General features: G+C 58.6%; 3 protein-coding genes across 5 annotated transcripts in view; 2 read left to right on the forward strand and 1 right to left on the reverse strand.

Annotated features, from left to right (window-relative positions):
- The window catches only part of DYNC2I2 (dynein 2 intermediate chain 2), a 210,553-nt gene that overhangs the window by 111,708 nt on the left and 77,322 nt on the right, over positions 1-21,523 (forward strand). The gene's annotated exons all lie outside the window — the stretch shown is intronic.
- On the forward strand, positions 771-4,098 carry ZDHHC12 (zinc finger DHHC-type palmitoyltransferase 12). Of its 3 annotated transcripts, none has more exons than XM_050760301.1 (5): positions 771-978; positions 2,400-2,536; positions 2,890-2,967; positions 3,161-3,327; positions 3,498-3,699. In XM_050760301.1, the coding sequence occupies exons 1-5, from the start codon at positions 879-881 to the stop codon at positions 3,697-3,699; spliced, it is 684 nt and encodes a 227-aa protein (XP_050616258.1). In that variant the 5' UTR covers positions 771-878. The 3 variants fall into 3 exon arrangements, with proteins under 3 accessions (XP_050616258.1, XP_050616256.1, XP_050616257.1); XM_050760299.1 differs by having other exon boundaries at positions 779-978; positions 3,476-4,098; XM_050760300.1 differs by having other exon boundaries at positions 824-978; positions 3,448-3,763.
- Positions 4,052-21,079, reverse strand: PKN3 (protein kinase N3). Its single transcript, XM_050759835.1, is given in 23 exon segments — positions 4,052-4,579; positions 4,690-4,770; positions 4,956-5,063; positions 5,145-5,287; positions 6,363-6,439; positions 6,589-6,651; positions 7,988-8,164; positions 9,464-9,555; positions 9,688-9,751; positions 10,058-10,125; positions 10,259-10,361; positions 10,560-10,624; positions 10,626-10,729; positions 10,804-10,879; positions 11,282-11,425; positions 11,536-11,645; positions 11,725-11,871; positions 16,482-16,665; positions 16,864-16,991; positions 17,063-17,174; positions 17,931-18,076; positions 18,266-18,506; positions 20,896-21,079. Coding segments are annotated over 23 exon segments (2,670 nt in total). The 5' UTR covers positions 20,920-21,079; the 3' UTR covers positions 4,052-4,366.

Here is a 21,523-nt window from a genome sequence, read left to right on the forward strand (position 1 = left end):
AGGCGGAGGAGGATGCTGGTATCAGTGGGAGGTGCTGTGGAAAGGCAGGGCTGAGTGGGGAAGGCCCTGGGGACACAGGGAAGGAAGACGGCCTGAAGCCTCTGGCGGGGAAAGTCCGCCTGTAGGTGGTGGCTCACAGCAGGAGAGGCAAGACAGCCCCGTGCTAGACAAGGCGCTTCCATTATTTAGTCCTCCCAAACACCTTAAGACACTATTGTTATCCCCCTTATAGAGACAGAAAACAGCTCAGAGGGGCTCAGTAACTCGCCCAGGGTCACACAGGTAGGAAGGGGCAGTGCTGGGATTTCTGACTCCCGCCTAAGTTGGATCACCCATAGTCAGAATGTGCACCACATACCTCCACTTTTCTCTCCTCCGTTTGCAATATCTGAGAATAAATAGCAAGGAGGTAAAGCTGTCACCACAGACCAACCTTGGGCGAGCCCTGGCCCTCTGGAGACCTTAGTCATTACATCTTCGAAATGGGCACAAATTTGCCTCTCGGACTCACAGCAAACCGCTGGATCTTTTAAGCGCCCAGGGAGCTACGCGCATGCGCGAAGCTGCAAGGGCGGGCACAGGGGAGCGCGGGGGAGGTGCGCGCGCGCGCCTGGGCTTTCAAAAGTTACCTGGCGGGTGGGGCTGGAGTTGGGGGAGTTACCAGCTGCGCGCGCGCCGGCCCCGCCCTCAGCCTCTTCAGGCACCTGTTGGCTTGAGGGTCCACTCGGCCGCAGCTGCCATCCAATAGGCAGACTCCCTGATCCAGTCCGGCCCTGCCCAGCGCCCAGATCCACCAATCCCCGGGTGACCGCGTTCCCCTCCCTCGGAGGGCCCGCCCTTCTGGGCGCTTCTTCCGGGTGGGGCCCCGGGCCGAGGCGATGGCCCCCTGGGCGCTCCTCAGCCCTGGGGTCCTGGTGCGGACCGGGCACACCGTGCTGACCTGGGGGATCACGCTGGTGCTCTTCCTGCACGATACCGGTGAGCCGGACCCCGAGCGACCCCGGACCCACCCGATCCCGCGTGGTTCCCCCGAGTTTCGGGTCTCACTGGGTCTCCCGCCTAATCCAGGGAGATCCTGGGATTGGCCCGATCTCTGCCAGCTCCTGAAGCCCCCTCCCCATCTATCATTCCAATAGCCACCCGCTCTCCGCCTGATACCCCGTTGATTCCTGATTAATCCCAGCATCTTCCTGATCATTGCCAAATGCCCTGTCCATCCCAGGACCCAGCCGGTGCCCACCAGATCCAAGGACCGACTTGAGCCCCATGCCCCTTGATCCTGGGACCCACCAGTTCCTTCCCAGGAACTGACCCCAAATCTTCCCATCCTTACGATTAGGAGGCTCAACTAGATGCAAGGATTGGCATTGTGTCCACACCCACACCCTCCACACCCCCATGGCCACTAGCTGCCCAAGTCCAGGCAACCCCTCAGGCAAGAGAACACCCCACGGGGTGAGGCCTGTCTCCCATCTTCCCACAGATTCACCTACCTACCCACCTCCATTTCCCTCATTCCCCTCAGTAGCCCCCTACCCAGCACCTCACCTGCCACGGGCAGCCTCCCTCACTGTCACCCACAGCAGCCCCCAGCCCTCCTTCCATGGTGGTCCAGCCTCAGTTTCTGGACTGGGGCCCCTTCTGGTTTTCCTCCCAAGACCTCAGACCTCCTCCACCACCTTCACCCTTTAGCCTAAAAACTTGCTCAGGTCTCCCTATCAGAAAACGACCCCCCTCAAAAGCCACCCTTTCTTCTCTGCTCCCCCTTACAAGGGACACGGGATTTGTCTACACTCCGCTGTCTGGTGGTCTCCTGCCCCCTCATTCCTTGCCCTGCACCCTACCTCCCCAAAATCCTGTCACCTCCATGGGCTGAAGCCACTGGACCCTTTCTTAGGCCCCTCTGCAGCACCTGAGCCTGCCAGCTGCACCCCCCTCCCATCTCTCTCTCAGGCATTTCAGACCTGGCCAGTCTCTCACCATTGCAGAGCCAGAGACGCTGGACCCCTCCTCCTTCTGTCCCACATCCAGTCAGGTCTGGCTCCCTTCACCCAGCAGCCCCCTCTGTCCATTCCTTCCTCTCTCACTTCCTGCCAGGCCTTTGCAGCTCCCCTCTTCTTCCTCCTGGCCAGACTCTCTGCCCCTAGGCTTCCCCTGATCCATTTCTCTAGCGATGAGGTTTTCCAAAACAGATCTGGCCTTATAACCTTCCATGGTTCCCTCTGACCCTCCAGATAAAGTTCAGATGAACTGCTGGCCACACACAACCACTCATGGAACCAACATCTCCAGGTCTTTGCCAGGCCAGGAACACACTTCCCCACCTCCAACTGCAACCCAGTCCCACCCACTCCTGTTCTACCTGGCCCAGCCTCACTGTGCTCTCCCGGCCTCTCCAGAGCTGCGGCAATGGGAGGAGCAGGGCGAGCTGCTCCTGCCCCTCACCTTCCTGCTCCTGGTGCTGGGCTCCCTGCTGCTCTACCTCGCTGTGTCACTCATGGACCCCGGCTACGTGAATGCGCAGCCCCAGCCTCAGGTAACCAGGGGCCCCTACTCTCACCAACAGAGACTCAACAGCCACCACCAGTCTCCATGCCAGGCTCTGTGCTGCAGGCTCTTGTGGGGGCAGCTCAGTGAATCCTCTTGCCAGCCCTAGAGCCCCATCCTACAGTAGTGAGGAAACTGCTGGGGCCCAGAGAAGGAAGAGACTTGCAAACATCACACAGCCACCCTCAGTCCAGGGTGCTCCACCGCACCCCACACCTCCATTCTGCACGGGATGGGGCCTAAACTCCACAACCAGAGCTAAGCCGGCCCCTAGGGGAGCTGCCCGCCAATGCCACCTGTCTCCCAAGGGGATCCTGTCTTATACCCCACCCCTCATTCCAGGAGGAGCTCAAAGAGGAGCAGACAGCCATGGTTCCTCCAGCCATCCCTCTTCGGCGCTGCAGATACTGCCTGGTGCTGGTGAGTGGTGCAGGGACACTCACCTGGGAGAGGTTGGGCCAAAGCTGAGACTCCTCGACCTCCTCCTGCCCCAGTGCCGGGGCCTCACCCCTCCTCCAAGAAGGCCTTCCATCATCAGGCCCTGATTCCTCCCCTCAGTGGTGGGCTCACAGCAGGGCTGGCACTGAGCCTCCACTCTCCTCCATGCCCACAGCAGCCCCTGAGGGCTCGACACTGCCGTGAGTGCCGCCGTTGCGTCCGCCGCTACGACCACCACTGCCCCTGGATGGAGAACTGTGTAGGGGAGCGCAACCACCCACTCTTTGTGGTCTACCTGGCACTGCAGCTGGTGGTGCTTCTCTGGGGCCTGTACCTGGCATGGTGGGTGCTGCTGCCCGGGCATAGGGGGAGGGTGGGATGTATGCTCCCACAGGGCTGGACAGAGCCAGGACTCCCAGGGATCCAGCACAGGGAGGGAAGGGCTCCCCTGCCCTCCCCCAGCACCAGGCCCCTGTCCCCTGCCCTGCAGGTCAGGCCTCCAGTTCTTCCAGCCCTGGGGACTGTGGCTTCGATCCAGCGGGCTCCTGTTCGCCACCTTCCTGCTGCTGTCCCTCCTCTCGTTGGTGGCCAGCCTGCTCCTCGCCTCACACCTCTACCTGGTGGCCAGCAACACCACCACCTGGGAATTCATCTCCTCACACCGCATCGCCTATCTCCGCCAGCGCCCCGGCAACCCCTTCGACCGAGGCCTGACCCGCAACCTGGCCCACTTCTTCTGTGGATGGCCCTCGGGGTCCTGGGAGACCCTCTGGGCTGAGGAGGAGGAGGAGGGCAGCAGCCCAGCTGTTTAGGGTTGCTAGAGGCTGGGCTACTATCTTGTGCCTGAAAACCAGGGGACCTGTCTCCAGCTAGGGTCAGCCCTCGGAGGGTTGACTCCTGCCCACTCCTCCCAGGTCCCAGAACTGAACTTCAAGACAGACAGATCCCTGCCTCGGTGGGCAGTTCTGCCTTCCAAGGAAGAAAGGGAAAAAAGGACCTGTGGGCAGCTCAGGCCCAAGCAGACCCTGGGCTCCACCCCAGCCCCACCCAGGCGACTGCCAGTGCACACTTTTACAAATTTAATGGTCTATAAAGCAAGTCCAGTCTTAAAAACACAAACCACATCACTCCTTGCTGCGGCACCCTTTCTGGGCCAGGTCTCGCTGGGAGGTAGAGGAGGGCGAGCTGGAGGGGGAGGGGACACACTTTGCCCAGTGACACTGAGCAAAGCCCACAACAGTGGCCCCATGGCTGCCACCTCGAGTCCCAAGGGCTCATAAGTACCCGGCAAGGCCTGGACCTCCAGGCAGGGCACACAGGTAGGCAAGCAGAGGCTCTAGCAGTCTGTGGGGGAAGGGGACAGAGGTGCCAGGAGATGCCCTCAGGGCTCCAGGAATCGCTCTGACACAAAGTCGAAGTCCCGGAAGGCGGCCTGTTGGCGGGCAGTGAGGAGGCTGTGGGGTGCAGGTGGGGTCAGGGCAGGCGGCAGCCCTGTGAACTCGCCCTCAAAGTAGCGCAGGTCCGCGGGGCCACAGAGGGTGGGCACGAAGGGGGGCTGGATGGTGCGGGCGAGCAGGGCTTGCCAGTTGGTGGTCTGGGGGAAAAGGAGAGGCGCCTGAGATGGCAGGAACAGCAGCTCCATGAGTCACTCTGTGTCACCTACCCTGCCAGGCACAGGGGACCACCGCCACCCCAGCCACTCACCCTGAAGAACGGCTGGACCTTGATCTCCTCGGCATCCTGCTCACCCGCCCCGAGGCGCTTCTCCGGGCACTTCTGGAGGAGCTGGGCAATAGGACAGGTGCTCACTTAGGGCATTCAGCCCCAGGCACTGCCATCATTCACAGGCCCCAAGCACGCTGGCCCAGAGCGCTCTACGGATGGGTGGCAGGGGGTCTGCTGTCCCATGGCAGAGGGCACATGGGCCTTAAGCGGCCATCCAGCCCAGACCCAGACCCTGCAGTGCTTACCTTCTGAATGAGCTCAAGCCCTTGCACCGACAGAAAGCCGGGGTAGGGAGCATCCATGTTAACGATACAGTCAAACACCTCTTCCTCCGTGTCCCCTGGGAAAGGGCACTGTGGAGATGGGGGCTCAGCAGGATGCACGGGCCACCCTACTCCAACCCAGAGGCCCAGACAGCACACTCCAGCACTCACCTCACCCACCAGCATCTCATAGAGCAGCACACCCAGCCCCCACCAGTCCACAGCCCGTGTGTACGCCTCCTGGGTCAGCACCTCGGGAGCCAGGAACTCCGGGGTGCCGCAGAAGGTGCTAGTCCGGTCCCCGAAGCCGATCCCTACAAATCAACAGGTACGCCAAAAGCAGATTGGTGTGGCCTATTCATAATAACCTCAACAGCCAAGCCTTATGATGCCAGGGAGCTTAGCCTGTGCCAAGCCCTGCCCTGTACCCAAGGAGGTGGGAACGGTTATGACACCATTTGACTGCATGCGGAGCCAAGCTCACAGGCTAAGGTCACGGAAGGCAGAACCCGGCCGGGCACGGTGGCTCACACCTGTAATCCCAGCACTTTGGGAGGCCAACGCAGGCAGATCATGAGGTCAGGAGTTCGAGATCAGCCTGGCCAACATGGTAAAACCCCGTCTCTACTAAAGATACAAAAAATAAGCTGGGGCGTGGTGGCATGCGCCTATAATTGCAGCTACTTGGGAAGCTGAGACGGGAGAATCTCTTGAACCCTGAGGCAGAGGTGGCAGTGAGCCAAGATCATGCCATTGCACTCCAGCCTGGGCAACAGGGCAAGACTCTGTCTCAAAAAAAAAAAGAAGAAGCCGGGCGTAGTGGCTCACATCTGTAATCTCAGCACTTTGGGAGGTCGAGGTGGGCGGATCATGAGGTCAGGAGATCGAGACCATCCTGGCTAACACAGTGAAACCCCGTCTCTACTAAAAAAAAATACAAAAATTAGCCGAGCGTGATGGTACACGCCTGTAGTCCCAGCTACTTGGGAGGCTGAGGCAGAATTGCTTGAACCTAGTAGGTAGAGGTTGCAGTGAGCCAAGATTACGCCACTGCGCTCCAGCCTGGGCGGCACAGCAAGACTCCGTCTCAAAAAAAAAAAAAGATAAAAAATAAAGAAAGAAAAAAACAAAAGGCAGAATTCAGTCTCCTCTCCCAGCCCTGACTATAGACTCTCCCTCAGGCCAGGTGCAGGCTGGGGCTCTATACGAGCCTCTAGGACTGGGAAGAAAGGGCCAGTGTGCCCAGCTGTCCCCTGGAATGAGGTCTGGAGCAGCGGAACCAGGGCATCCGTGGGTGAGATTTCCTGGGAGATGCCATGTGCCCATCATCCTATTGGCCAGGCTGGGTAAACAAGGCTGGAGATATGAATCCCAATGGGCAGCCCCCACCTTCCTTGCAGAGTCCAAAGTCTGCGATCTTCAGGAATCCCTGGGCATCCAGCAGAAGGTTATCCAACTTCAGGTCCCTGAGGGCAAGGGTGCAGATCAAAGGGAATGAGGGGGGCTTAGACCCAGGAAACAGCAACCACACCTGGAGCAGCCCAGGCAGGAGAGAGGCAGCGTCTGTGTCACCCACCCCACCCCCACCCCCAGGCATCCCTGGGACAAAAGTCACCTGTAAATGATCTTCTTCTCATGTAAGAACTGCAGCCCCAGGACAACACAAGCCACGTAGAAGCTGCAGGGGTGGTTATGGGAGAACTCAGGCCCAAGACCAGGGAGGAAGGGCAGGGAGGCACCAGGATGGCCATGGCTGGGGGATCCTGGATGTCCCAGCCAGTCAGAGATGAGTGAGACTGGGACAAGCATCATGCTGAGAGTGGGGGTGCTCTAACAGTCCCAAGGTCACCTCAATTTCCAGCTTCCTGGGCCCTTAAATGGTGCCAGGGACCAAGTGTTGGTCCCTGCAGTTGATACTCATCATGCCTATTTTTTATTTTTTTTTTTGAGAGGGAGTCTCGCTCTGTCACCCAGGCTGGAGTGCAGTGGCACAATCTCGGCTCACCAGTAGCTAGGATTACAGGCACGTGCCACCACACCCAGCTATTGTTTTTTTTTGTTGTTTTTTTTTTTTTTTTAGTTTTCGTAGAGATGGGGTTTCACCATGTTGTCCAGAATGGTCTCGATCTCTTGACCTCGTGATCCACCTGCCTCGACCTCCCAAAGTGCTGGGATTACAAGTGCGAGCCACCGCACCCGGCCTTTTTTTTTTTTTAGACGGAGTCTTGCCATCGTCAGACTGGAGTAAAGTGGTGGGATCTCAGCTCACTGCAACCTCCGCCTCCTGGATTCAAGTGATTCTCCGGCCTCAGCCTCTCGAGTAGTTGGGATTACAGGTGCGTGCCACCATCCCCAGCTATTTTTTGTATTTTTAGTGGAGACAAGATTTTACCAAGTTGGTCAGGCTGGTCGTGAACTCCTGACCTCAGGTGATCCGCCCACCTCGGCCTCCCAAAGTGCTGGGATTACAGGCGCCTGGCCAATCGTGCCTATTTTTCAAATTAATATCTTAGACTCGCCAGGTGTGGTGGCTCACGCCTGTAATTTCAGCACTTTGGGAGGCTGAGATGGGCAGATCACCTGAGGTCAGGAGTTACAGACCAGCCTGACCAACATGGAGAAACCCCATCTCTACTAAAAATACAAAATTAGACAGGTGTGGTGGCCAATGCCTGTAATCCCAGCTACTTGAGAGGCTGAGGCAGGAGAATCGCTTGAACCAGGGAGGCAGAGGTTGCAGTGAGCCGAGATCGTGCCGTTGCACTCCAGCCTGGGCAACAAGAGTGAAACTCCATCTCCAAAAAAAAAAAAAAAAAAAAAAAAACTAATGCACAGCTTCATAAACTGATGCCCAGGGACATAAATGCTGTCAGTTGGTGCCAGGGTATAAACCAAAGACTCTGACTCCTGCTCCCCTGCTGTTGGGCACTTGGGGGAAAGCAGGATGTAGACAGTGGGTGTAGGGAACCAGGTAAAGTTTGCTGGAAGAGGCAGGCAGGAGGGATGGAACCCACCAGGCCTGGGGCTCTGGGAAGACATCCTCGTGGATCTGCATCATGAGGTCGCCACCAGGCACAAACTCAGTCACAAAGCAGGCATGGCTGGAGGTCTGGAAGCAGGCAAGGAGGGAGAGCAGGAAGGGATGCCCTGTGCGGCCCACAGCCTCCAGGATCCGCTTCTCGCAGTACAGGCTGCAGGAGAGAGCAAGAGTATTAGAGGGAAGGAAAACTTCCCCTGGGCTGTGCCCTGTGCCTTGCACAACACCCCTGGCTCACTGGGCCCTCAGCCAAAGTGCCAGGCGTGTAGACTGGTAGACTGATGGTTTCTTTTCGTTTTTTTGTTTTTGAGACAGAGTCTTGCTGTCACCTGGTCTGGACTGCAGTGGTGTGATCTCAGCTCACTGCAACCTCTGCCTCCTGGGTTCAAGTGATTTTCATGCCTCAGCCTCCCGAGTAACTGGGATTATAGGAGTGTGCCACCACATCCAGCTGATTTTTGTATTTTTAGTAGACACAGGGTTTCGCCGTGTTGCCCAGGCTGGTCTCGAACTCTTGGCCTCAAGTTATCCACCTGCTTCGGCCTTCCAGAATGCTGGGATTACAAGCGTGAGCCAGTGCACCCAGTCTTTTTTTTATTTTTTCTGAGACAGGGTCTCACTTTGTTGCCCAGGCTGGAGTGATGTGGTACGATCTCGGCTCACTGCAACCTCCGCCACTGGGGTTCAAGTGATCCTCCCACCACAGCCTCACAAGTAGCTGCATGTGCACCATCATGCCCAGCTAATTTTTGTATTTTTTGTAGAGAGGGGGTTTCGCCATGTTGCCCAGGCTGTCCTAGAACTCCTGGGCTCAAGCAATCCTCCCACCTTGGCCTCCTGAAGTGCCGGGATTATAGGCATGAGCCACTGTGCCCAGCTCCCCCATTTTTTTTTTTTTTTTGGGATGGAGTCTCGCACTGTCTCCCAGCCTGCAGTGCAGTGGCGCGATCTTGGCTCACGGCAAGCTCTGCCTCCCAGGTTAACGCCATTCTCCTGCCTCAGCTTCCTGAGTAGCCGGGACTACAGGTGCCCGCCACCATGCCCAGCTAATTTCTTGTATTTTTAGTAGAGACAGGGTTTCACCATGTTAGCCAGGATGGTCTCGATCTCCTGACCTTGTGATCTGCCTGCCTCGGCCTTCCAAAGTGCTGGGATTACAGGCGTGAACTCCCGTGCCTGACCATAGAGTGATGGTTTCTATATGTCAGGGGCTCACAAGGGGCTCTGAATGTGCGCAGTCACCAATGCCCCCATTTTACAGTAGAGCAAACTGACAGAGAGAAGAAGGGACCTGCCCAAAGAAACACAGTTAACAACTGCAGGTGTCAAAAGAGAATGCGGGTTGACTGGCCCCACGGGGTCACCTCTCCAAAGCCCCAGGAAACTTCAGCTGCCCTCTGGATGCCACAGCCCAGGCCAGCCATCCTGGGTGCCCTGCGGTGCCCTCACACACCTGTCTATCTCGTCCCGGCTGAGCACCTCCTGCTTCTTCAGTGCTTTGATGGCGTAGTATTTCCCCGTCCCCTTGAACTGGACCAGGAGGACCTGGGGCCAGAGACAGGTTGGGTCCAGGTGGGCCACACCAGGGAGCCTTTACCACCCACACAGATCAGGTCCGCCCGGCTCATGTGATGAGGCCCCCAATCCTGTCCCATAGCACCCTCTTCAGCCCACTACCTTCCCAAAGTGTCCCCGGCCCAGCACGGCTAAGCAGCGGAAGTCCTGAAGCCGAGGGGCTTTCCTGCAAAGAAAGAGAGGGTATAGGAAGTCCCCTACGGCAAGGGCTGGGTCCCTACCCAGAGCCACTCCAAGCCTCCCATGCCCAGTCCTGGGCTGTCTCAACCTATGGGCTCGAGAAACCCCTGCAGGAAGGGCTCCTAGAAGCTGGCATAGAGCTGGAGCTCAATCATGTGGGTTTAGCAAATCAGACCCCGAGAGCCAGCCAGCGCGTGTGCCAGGGAGCCACGGAGTAATGTATGATGGATACACAAATGTTCAAGTAAGCAGACGAACGTCTCAAACATGAAGGTGCACAGGATGTGGGTACCTGGTGGGGGAGGCTGGTGGAGATGGCCCACGTCGAGTCCTAGGCTCCATGTGGGGGCGTTTGGTGCGCTGTGAGGACAGAAGAGCTCAGGGCAGGGCTGGGCTTCCTTCTTTCTTTCCCTTTAGGCCTGCCACCCCACAGCTGGGTGAGCCCGCCAAGCCCAGCCGGTCCCAGGAGCCACTAGTCCCTCCAGCCCCTCACCGGAGTCTCCTCGAATGTTGGCTCCTGCGGGAGGTAGAGGCGCGGGGGCTTGGGTGGGGGTGTCATCTCTTCGCCCAAGGGGGTCTTCTTGGGCAAGAAATTACTGTAGGGAGAAAGTAGACACAGTGCCCAGCACAGTCAGATGCAACAGCTGGCAGGATGGACACACCCACCTGAAGTGAGATGGACAGAGGTTGGGGGCTGAGCAATATGGACAGACAGACAGACAGACACCGCCTGCATTTGGAGCCCCACAGCTGCCACAGAGGAGGGTGCAGTCTAGGGCGACGGGGCTCCTCACCTGGGAGTGGCAGGGTCAGAGGCCTCTCGTGATGTTGTTGGGGTCCGAGGGCACCCTTTTGGGGGGGCTGATCGTGCTCGGGGAGCTGCAGGGGGGCAGCAGGTTCATGACGAGGCGCCCCCAGGCCGCCATGCTGAGGTTCATCTGCGAAGCCCTCAGGAAGTCCTGGCCTGGGAGAAAAGGGGACCTTAGTCCCGGGGCCCCAGCCGTGCTCCCTCGCACATAGCCCCCATTCCCTCCACACCTCTGCGTTTAGAGAAGATGCGTTCCTGCCTCTGCAGCCGGGGCCGCCTCTCAATGACAGGATCGCAGAAGGTCACCTGCAGGGGTAGGGGCAGGGTTGTGGACCAGTCGCCTCCCATCTCACCTGCCGTGGCACCTCCTCTGCCCCTGGGATCACAGCCCAAGCCCCCAGGGTCACCAGATGCAAGAGCCAGAAGGACCCAGGGAAACAGATTCAATGTCCTCACTGAGACTAGTGGAGAAACAGAGGCCCAGGGAGGACAGCACTTTTCCAGGCTCACACCTGAGGCAGGGCAGTCAGGACAAGGACCCAGGCCTCCAGATGCAGCCCTGAGAGAGCGGCCAGGAGTCCTTATTGTTGGAGACCTCCTCTTGGTCCTCAATCTCTGCACCTACATGCAGTGCATCGGTCTTGAAGGCCTTCCTGGCCCTGACGCCCCCAGGGGCCCACCAAGTCAGAGGGCGGAGGTGGTGAGCACCTGGGCAAAAAGCAGCCCCTGTGGTACCAGGCTGAGGGACAGCTGGTGACAGGCATTGTCCAGGAAGTCCTCAAGTCTCAGGAAGGCCACGCCACATAGCTGCCGCCAGTCCCGCCAATGCACCCCAATCTCCAGCTCACGGGCCTATATTGGGGAGGCCAGGCTGAAGGGTGGGGTGCAGAACGAGCCCCGACCTGGGCAGCCTTCCACCCCGCAGCCCAAGGTCACCCCTGACCACACAAAAGCAGCCTTACTCGCTCCAGTGGAATGACAAAGGTCTGGTCCCAGGACTGTTTGGCCACCTGCCCCCAGCCCGTCTGCCCCACAACGCGGTTGTCCACCTTCAGCACAGCCAGCACCTCGCCTGCAGGGCCAGAGCTGGGGCTCAGCACAGGCCTGAAGCAGGGCTCTCCTGCCCTCCCCGAAGCTCCTTCCCTACTCACTGGCAAGCTCGCCTCGGCCACGCTGCTGCTTGGCCCTGGTCCGAAGCCAGCCGTCGGAGGGGCTGCCAGCCAGTGCAGCCGCCGGGGAGCGTCCAGGCACGGCTGCCAGCAACTGTTCACAGCCCAGGAGACGGACCTGCAGTGTCCCTGCGGTAAGGGTGGGCGGGGGGTGTTGTCAGATGCCATCTTCCCCCTGCTACCACCAAGGTGTCCTGGGACCCCAGGAAGGCCACCCTCTCCAGGAGGTGGCTGAACCCAGACCCTACCCACCTGAGGCCAGGGCAGCTACCTGAGAAACCTCACTCAGTGTGGCAGCCTAGAGTGCCTGGACAGGAGCCTGCTGACTGCCCTGCAGCTTCCAAGCACCATGAGTCCCCGAAGGGTGCCCTTGGACCCCGATGACACCCTGGGTGGCCTCCAACCTGGCCACTCCCAGGGGAGGAGCCACCTTGTCCCAGACTGCACGCTCCTCTGTGGCAGCCACCTCTTTCCAGGGCAGAGCAACTGGCTCTCCCGTCCATATGCTGGAGGGGCAGGGACACAGGCTCAGACCTCAGACCTCAGTCAGGCTACACAGACACAGCACATGACGAGATGCTGCCCAGAGCTGGGGCCTGGAGAGCACTGTGGCAAGGACAAGAGCTCGGGACAGGGAGCAGGAAGCCTGGCTTCCTGTCCGGACCCACCTGCTACCTGGGCCTCAGTTTCCCCATCTGAACAGTGGAGGTGAGTCCCAGCTCTGCCCCACCTCCCTCAATGGATATGAAACGTGTTTTGTCAATGAAGTAAGTTCATGTGTCACGTCACTAGAGGTTTGTCTCTCAAAGGGCAGAGAAAGCAGTGGGGATCTAGCAGCTTTTGAGGACACGAAGTAGGCCCAAGAGTATCATTTAGGGAGAGTCTGGGCCTGGGGGTTACAGACAGAGAGAACTTGTAAACAAAGGCAGGGGTCCAGGGTAGAAAGATCAGCTTAGAAAGAACAGCTCGGCCGGGCGCAGTGGCTCACACCTGTAATCCCAACACTTTGGGAGGCCGAGGCGGGCAGATCACCTGGGATCAGGAGTTCAAGACCAGCGTGACCAACATGGCAAAACCCCGTCCTAACCAAAAATACAAAAATCAGCCGGGCCTGGTGTTGGGCACCTGTAATCCCAACTACCTAGGAGGCTGAGGAAGGAAAATCGCTTGAACCCAGGAGGCGGAGGTTGCAGTGAGCCGATATTGTGCCATTACACTCCAGCCTGGGCGACAGAGCAAGACTCTGTCTCAAAAAAAAACAAAAACAAAAACAAAAACAAAAACTTGAGGCCGGGTGCGGTGGCTCACACTTATAATCCCAGCACTTTGAGAGGGTGAGGCAGGCGGATCACCTGAGGTCGGGAGTTCGAGACCAGCCTGGCCAACACGGTGAAACCCCGTCTCTACTAAAAATACAATTAGCCGGGCATGGTGGTGGGCGCCTGTTATCCCAACTACTTGGGAGGCTGAGGCAGGAGAATTGCTTGAACCTGGGAGACAAGAGGTTGCAGTGAGTCAAGATCATGCCACTGCACTCCAGCCTGGGCGACAAAGCAAGACTCTATCTCTTTTTTTTTTTTTTTTTTTTTTTTTTTTTTTATGAGAGGGAGTCTGGCTCTGTCGCCCAGGCTGGAGTGCAGTGGCCGGATCTCAGCTCACTGCAAGCTCCGCCTCCCAGATTTACGCCATTCTCCTGCCTCAGCCTCCCGAGTAGCTGGGACTACAGGCGCCCGCCACCTTGCCCGGCTAGTTTTTTTTGTATTTGTTAGTAGAGATGGGGTTTCACCGTGTTAGCCAGGATGGTCTTGATCTCCTGACCTCGTGATCCGCCCGTCTCGGCCTCCCAAAGTGCTGGGATTACAGGCTTGAGCCACCGCGCCCGGCCAAGACTCTATCTCAAAAAAAAAAAAAAGGCCCAGCATGGTGGCTCACACCTGTAATCCCAGCACTTTGAGAGGCAGAGGTGGGCAGATCACGAAGTCAGGAGATCAAGACTGCCAGGCGTGGTGGCTCACGCCTGTAATCCCAGCACTTTGGGAGGTCGAGGCGGGTGAATCACGAGGTCAGAAGATCGAGACCATCCTGACTAACATGGTGAAACCCCGTCTCTACTAAAAACATAAAAAATTAGCCGGGCATGGTGGCGGGCGCCTGTAGTCCCAGCTACTCGGGAGGCTGAGGCAGGAGAATGGCGTGAACCCGGGAGGCGGAGCTTGCAGTGAGCCGAGATCGCACCACTGCACTACTTACGGCCTGGGCGACAGAGTGAGACTCCCTCTCAAAAAAAAAAAGGAGATCAAGACCACAGAGGTGAAACCCCGTCTCTACTAAAAATACAAAAAATTAGCTGGGTACGGTGGCGGGCGCTTGTAGTCCCAGCTACTCGGGAGGCTGAGGCGGGAGAATGGCGTAAACCCGGGAGGCGGAGCTTGCAGTGACCTGAGATCCCGCCACTGCACTCCAGCCTGGGCGACAGAGCGAGACTCTCTCTCAAAAAAAAAAAAAAAAAAAAAAAAAAAGGCCGGGCGCGGTGGCTCACACCTGTAATCCCCGCACTTTGGGAGGTCGAGGTGGGCGGATCACGAGGTCAGGAGATCGAGACCACGGTGAAACCCCGTTTCTACTAAAAATACAAAAAATTAGTCGGGTGCAGTGGCGGATGCCTGTAGTCCCAGCTACTCGGGAGACTGAGGCAGGAGAATGGTGTGAACCCGGGAGGCAGAGCTTGCAGTGAGCCGAACTCATGCCACTGCACTACAGCCTGGGTGACAAAGTAAGACTGTCTCAAAAAAAAAAAAAAAAGAAAAAAAAGAGGCTGGGCGAGGTGGCTCATGCCTATAATCCCAGCACATTGGGAGGCTGAGGCGGGTGGAGGATCACCTGAGGTCAGAAGTTCGAGACCAGACTGACCAACATGGAGAAATCCCATCTCTACTAAAAATATAAAAATTAGCCAGGCGTGGTGGCACATGCCTGTAATCCCAGCTATTTGAGAGGCTGAGGCAGGAGAATTGCTTGAACCCAGGAGGCAGAGGTTGTGGTGAGCCGAGGTCGTGCCACTGCACTCCAGCCTGGGCAATAAGAGCAAAACTCTGTCTCCAAAAAAAAAAAAAAAAAAAAAAAAAAAGGACAACTCAAGTAACTGGGGTGTTTAGCCAGGAGACAGGATATGGGGTGGCCTTGAGTAGCTGAATTCTAGGCCTTTTAACAAGCTGTTTCTTCTGCATTTCTGAACTTGTCTACTTGGCCATAAGTACTCCTATGTAAGTCCTTCAAGGCCAAGACACCACCTCCTCCAGAAAACACTCCTCGGGCCGGGCGTGGTGGCTCACACCTGTAATCCCAGCAGTTTGGGAGGCCAAGGCAGGTGGATCACAGGAGGTCAGGAGTTCGAGACCAGCCTGGCCAACATGGCGAAGCTCTGTCTCTACTAATAAAACAAAAATTAGCCAGACATGGTGGCGTGGGCCTGGAATCCCAGCTACTTGGGAAGCTGAGGCAGGAGAATTGCTTGAACCCAGGAGGCGGAGGTTGCAGTGAGCTGATATCACACCACCGCACTCCAGTCTGGGCGACAGTGCGAGACTCCATCTCAAAAAAAAAAAAAAGAAAAGAAAACATTTCTCGATTCCCCAAGGCCAGGTGAGAGGGCTCCATCCAGAGCCTGCATTTCCTCTTCTCAGCTCTGCTCACAAAGGAATGGGGTCAGTCGGCCCTGTAGCAGTGCTCTGTGCAGGTAGGCACTGGCCTTTCCAGCTCGCACTGTATCTCGGTGGGATACAGCTTCAAAGCCCATGCTCTCAGATTATTTGCTGATTACAATTTGGCTGCTGCTACAAGGAGACAGATCTCAGTACAAGATAATTAACTTTTTTGGCCGGACATGGTGGCTCACGCCTGTCCCAGCACTTTGGGAGGCGGAGGCGGGCAGATCACAAGGTCAGGCAATGGAGACCATCCTGGCTAACATGGTGAAACCCCGTCTCTACTAAAAATACAAAAACAAAAAATTAGCCGGGTGTGGTGGCGGGCACCTATAGTCCCAGCTACACAGGAGGCTGAGGCGGGAGAATGGTGTGAACCTGGGAGGCGGAGCTTCACAACAGGGCATGCCCTGTCGCCCAGGGTGGAGTGCAATGGCGCAATCTCAGCTCACTGCAACCTCCGCCTCTGGGGTTCAAGCAATTCTCTGCCTCAGCCTCCCGAGTAGCCAGGATTACAGAAGCACACCACCACACCTGGCTAATTTTTGTATTTTTAGTAGAGACAGTGTTTCACCATCTTGGCCAGGCCGGTCTTGAACTCCTGACTTCATGATCCACTCACCTTGGCCTCCCAAAGTGCTGGAATTACTGGTGTAAGCCACCGTGCCCAGCCTAGAAAACTTTCTAATAGTCCAAGCTGCCCAGTGCTGGGTATCAAGCTTTCCAGAGCTTCCTAACACCAGTGCTTTAAGTACTATTCTGCTTATTTATGTAAATACAAGCTACACTGAGTGCTGACTCTGCTAGGCACATCACGTGCAACACAGTAACCCTGTGAGGTAGGTGCTATATCATCCCCATTTTACAGATGGATAAACTGAGGTTTGAAGAGGAATGTCAGTTTCCCAAGGTCACGCTGCTAGTGGGTGGTGGGGCAGGACTGAAACTCTTGAACTCTTCCCCAAAGTGATTTGTGCTTCCGGGTCTCTCCCAAAAAAGAAAGAGAGCTCTGAAGTGGGAGGAACTTCTGGCTACCTGTCAGGGCGGTGGGCTTCACAGGTGTCCCTGAAGGCTGGGGGTATCCAGGCACTGCAGTTCGCAGCTCTCGGGCCACTCTGCTGCGCAAAGGGTGGGCGGGAGGGAGCTGCTCCAGCAGCTGCTCCAAGGCCAGCCGAAGGAGGTCCAGTTTCTGGGAGGACTCCTGTAGCTGGGCCTGGGCCTGCAGAGGGGACAAGGTAGAGCCAGGTTTGTGGATTATATGGCAGGGGGCAGCAGCCCAGGTCACCCGGAGTCACCTTCCGCATGAAGTCTCGACAGAGAAGTCCTGCTTCTACACAGCCACCCTCCCTTCACGCCCCTGCGGAGGGTGGTATGGGAAGAAGCCGGCCTTAGGAGAGGGCCATGGCTGGGACCTGACCTCGGCCAGCGCCTTGCGGTCCTGTGTTCTCCGGCTACTGAGCAGTTTCACCACGTTCTTGGCGCCCTCGGCCACGGATGCCTCAACGTGCAGTCGATGCTGTAGCTCCTCCGCCAGCAGCTCAGGCCCTGTGGGAAGGAGGGCAGCTCTAAGCCTCTGCTCTGCCCTGCTCCGCCCTCCCTGTATCTCAAGGCCTCACCTGGCTCCGGGGACCCACTGGCCTCCAGGCTGCTGATCTTCATCCGCAGCAGGGCCACCTTCAGCTGGCTGTCCCGCAGCATCTGCTGGGCAGCTGCCAGGAGCTTCCTCTCCTATGGAGCCGTGGCACAAGCCCATCAGAGCAGGCCTGGGCCATAGCTTCCCCCATCAGACCAGGGTTAAAGTGAAAGCCTGGTCTCCCCCATCAGAACAGGGTTAAAGTCAAACCTCACTCAGTAGGCCAAACACTAGAATCAAACCTCCTTTGTTGGACTAGTTGGTGGGTCAGGGGAGCCTTTTTCATCAAACCAACAAGGGCTGGGGTCAAGCTTCCCCTTTTGTATCAGGGCTGGGGTCATGCCTCTCCCATCAGATCAGGGCTGGTGCTAACTCTTCCCCATTAGATCAGGGCAGGGGCTAAGCTAAGCCTCCCCCATCAGATCAGGGCAGGGGCTAAGCCTCGCCCATTAGATCAGGGCTGGTGCTAAGCTAAACCTCGCCCACTAGATCAGGACAGGGGCTAAGCTAAGCCTCCCCGATTAGATTAAGGCTAAGGTCCTGCCTCCCTCATCATATCAGGACCACAGCCAAGCCTTCTTGTCATACAAATACTGAGGCCCAGTTCCTGACATCATGCTGGGAGCTGGGACTGGGGCTGAGCTAGGATCCCATTAGACCAGGACAAGGCTTTCTGTGTCACACTAGGGGCTACAGCCATGCCTTCCTCACCCAGTTGGGGTTTGGGGCCATATTTTCCCCATCAGACTGCAGGCTAGGATGGTGTCTCCTTATGGGCTCAATGGCTGAGCTGCATTTCCCTGTCGGACCAGGGGCCAGGGTGCCCCTGCCATCAAACTGTGGGGCCTTACCTTGGGGGTGCCACTGGCACACGTGTGGGTCATGTTCTCAGCCCCCTGCTTCACCTTCAGCTCCACATGCAGCTGCCTCCGGAGAGCCTCTAGGTGCCGAGCCCTGAGCTGCTCTGCCCACGGCCGGGGTCCTGAGGCCACAGGCTCTGTGCACAGGGGTATCAAGCACATAAGTCCGTCACTCAGAGCCGATACCCCCACTGTGGCCTCTCCTCCTTCCCCGACTGATCTATGGGCAGGAAATGAGGTGGTCTCGCCACAGTGGCCAGGGCCAAGGCCAGGGGCCAGATCGGCCTGGAGCCTTCTGTCCAGAGGGGTCTCGGCTCCTCACTCACCAGCCGGGTCAGGCCCAGGGCCGGGCAGCAGGATTCGGGCATGCAGCTCCCTCAGCTCTCCATGCAGCTGCTCCAGGCGGCGGTTGGAGGACTGCAGCAGCTGCTGCACATGGCCCAAGTGGCGGCGGTCTGTGGCCACGCGCCGCAGGTTCTCCACCCCCTCCTTGATCTTCAGCTCCTTCTGGATGGCCCGCCGGATCACCTCTTTCTCATCCTCCGGGGGCCACTGGGTCGGCCCAGGCTGCAGGGCCGGTGGAAAGCAGAGGGTGGAAAGCAATCACGGGGTGCAACGGCCACCGGCGGCCTCTGCTCACTGCAGATGGAGGCGGAGGAAGGGACGGCACCCAGGACTGACAAGCACAGGGTTTGGGAAGCCTCTCTCCCTTTAGAGCTCAGGCCTGAGCCAGATGGAAACTCCGAGGCCACTCATCTAGGCCAGGCTCCTGTTCTCTGCCCGTTAGAGAAGGGTGGGGCAGGGGGGATAGTTCACACGGTACACGGGTGCCAGGTTCTATTCTAAGAGCTTTGTATAGATTACCACATCACTCCTCCCAGCAACCCCACCCGGTAGCAGCGGTCATTACCCCCATTTTCTTTTCTTTTTCTTTTTTTGTTTTTTGAGACAGAGTTTTGTTCTTGTTGCCCAGCATGGAGTGCGGTGGCACCATCTCGGTTCACCACAGCCTCTGCCTCCTGGGTTCAAGCAATTCTCCTGCCTCAGCCTCGTGAGTAGCTGGGATTATATGCACACGCCACCACCCCTGGCTAATTTTGTGTTTTTAGTAGAGACGGGGTTTCTCCATGTTGGTCAGGCTGGTCTCGAACTCCCAACCTCAGGTGATCTGCCCGCCTCAGCCTCCCAAAGTGCTGGGATTACAGGTGTGAGCCACCACGCATGGCCTATTTATTACCTCTGTTTTCTAGTGAGGAAACTGAGGCCCAGAGAGGTGAAGTAACTTGCCCACAGTCAAGACACAGAGAAGGAGAGACCACCATCTCTCAGGCCCCAGCTGTCCCTGGCAGCCCTGGGTAATCAGGCTGCTCTATGTCTGGGATCCAAAGTAGAGTCCAGGAGCCAGAAAAGCTCAACGCCGAGTAGGAGTTCACACAAAGCCATATGAGAAGGCAGCCAGGAGTCTGGGAGCCAGGGCTTGTTCCCCTAATGTCCCAATGCCACAGGTAGCAAAGCGGAGGCACGGAGAGGGACTGGGGAGATCTCCGGGTGCCCACCCACTGCTCAGCTCCTGGGAGGAAGTAGAAAGCTCTCTCACGGCTTCACCCAGGTTGGAGCCAGGAACAGGAACACCTCCTTTCCAGCCGCCAGCATTTCAAACCAACCGGTGCCAAAGGTGACCTCAGGCCAGGGTAACCCACGATGCCCCGCAACACGGGTTCTTGCAGGGACCCCATCTTACCTCTCTGTGTTCCATCTTCTCCTGAGCCCAGTGGAAGGGGCCGCAACCCCAGACTCAGGGACCACCCCCCCCCTCCCGCCCCAGACCTCAGCGGGGGCCTGCTGGCCCAGCTGTCAGAGGGCAAGGGCGAGGCTCAGGAAATCCTCTGACCGCCCTAGGCCACAGGGCCAGAGCCAAAGACCGGAGCAAACAAAGGTCCCATGGAGCTGGGGGCCCGGCCACCGGGGTCCTGAGTCACCCAGCTGCCGCTGCCGCTGCAGGGTGGAGCCCCGCAGGAAATCGGAAAATGTGTACAAGCTACGTCTGGAACAGGCGGAGGGACCTCCAGAGGAAGAGGGTGGGAAGGGGCAGACCAAGCCCCAGCCCTGAAGGCGGCTTAAGCAACTGGCTTGGGCACTCAAGGAGTCTACACGCACCCCCAAACACCCCTATGGTCCTGTCTGCCCCGGGTTGGAACTCCAACATGGACACACACACCACCTCCTTTCTGCTCTTTGCGGGGACCCACTCCTGTCCGCAAATGCCCCCCTCCCCACCACTGGCTCCGGGGCAGGACACCACCTCTCCCTCCCCAGTAGCAGACAGACACGACCTCGGTCCTCCGGGCCCACGCGCACCAGCACCTACTGCCAGCTCTGGCAGGAAACCCGGCCCCCTCCAAGTTCTAGAACCCACTATACGTACCCAAAGGTTCCCGCCCCGGGGCGGGGGAGGCCGCTCCCCTCTCATCCACGCTCCCCTCGAGCCTCGTGCGCTGCGAGAGGGACTCCCGCCACTGCCAAGCGCGCACAGACTGCGCCCCGCGCAGCGCGCACATTCTAATCCCCCCAGGCCCGTGTGGTCCCCCCTTCTATCCCGGCTAATTCCAGTCGGCCTTGGAGCCCCACCGGGGAGAACCGACTTAAGGACACTCTGAGGACCACCCTCGTGGCGCACACTGCGGACTCAGCCGTCCTCGCTCACTGGCTGGTTGAGGTACGGGCTCCGGCTCAGCCGCGGGCTAATTTGGAGACGCTGCAGGGTCCAGGAACAACCCAACCCGGAGCTCAGGTCTGCTCTGCAAGCGCGTCGCGGGGCCGGGGCCAGGGAAAGGGCAGGGAAGGGGCGCGGGTGAGGGGCGGGTTGGGGGACGCGGCCTCGGTTCGGGGCTCCGGGGCGATGACCGAGGCTTCCCCGCACCCCACCAGCCCCGCGGGCCCCTCCCGCGCCGTTCACCTGCCGCGGCGCCCCCTCCTCCATGGCGCCGCTCCGGCCGCTTGGGGCCCTCCTCTCCGCCACTCCGGTCCCGGAAGCCGCAGCCCCTCCGCCAGGACTTTCAAACTTGAAACTTCCCGGGAAGCGGCGCCGGAGACGCGGGATCGGGCGCCCCCTCCCGAGACCCGCTGGCCCCCGGGGCCAGCACCGCCTCCCGTCCACGCCGGTCCAGCGCCGCCTCCCGTCCGCGCCGGTCCAGCGCCCCGGACCCCACGCCCGAGGTCCCGCGCTCCAGCGCCTTCCTCGGATCCAAAATTCCGCGGGATTCCGGGTCCAGCACCCGGGCTTCGGCGTCCGCAGTTCTCGCTGGGCGTGACCGCGCCGCACCCCCGGGTTGGACGCGCGGGAGGTTCATCGCCGGCGCCCAGTCCTCTGGCCTTCCCCGCCGCACGCCGGCAGGAGCCGGCCAGTTGGGGATTGGGATGGGGGGTGGACAGCGCCCCCTGAAGGTCGCCGGGTCGCCCAGCCGGATTCAGCCCTTAGAGCTGGCCGGCCGCCGCCTCTAATTTTGAGCCCGTCCACAACCTAGCTCCCGCCTCTAACGCGCAGGGCCTCCTCGACCAAGCCCCTCAAGTCTCTTTGTCTCGCA

This window comes from Macaca thibetana, chromosome 15 (genome assembly GCF_024542745.1).
Source record: "Macaca thibetana thibetana isolate TM-01 chromosome 15, ASM2454274v1, whole genome shotgun sequence".
NCBI lineage: Eukaryota > Metazoa > Chordata > Mammalia > Primates > Cercopithecidae > Macaca > Macaca thibetana.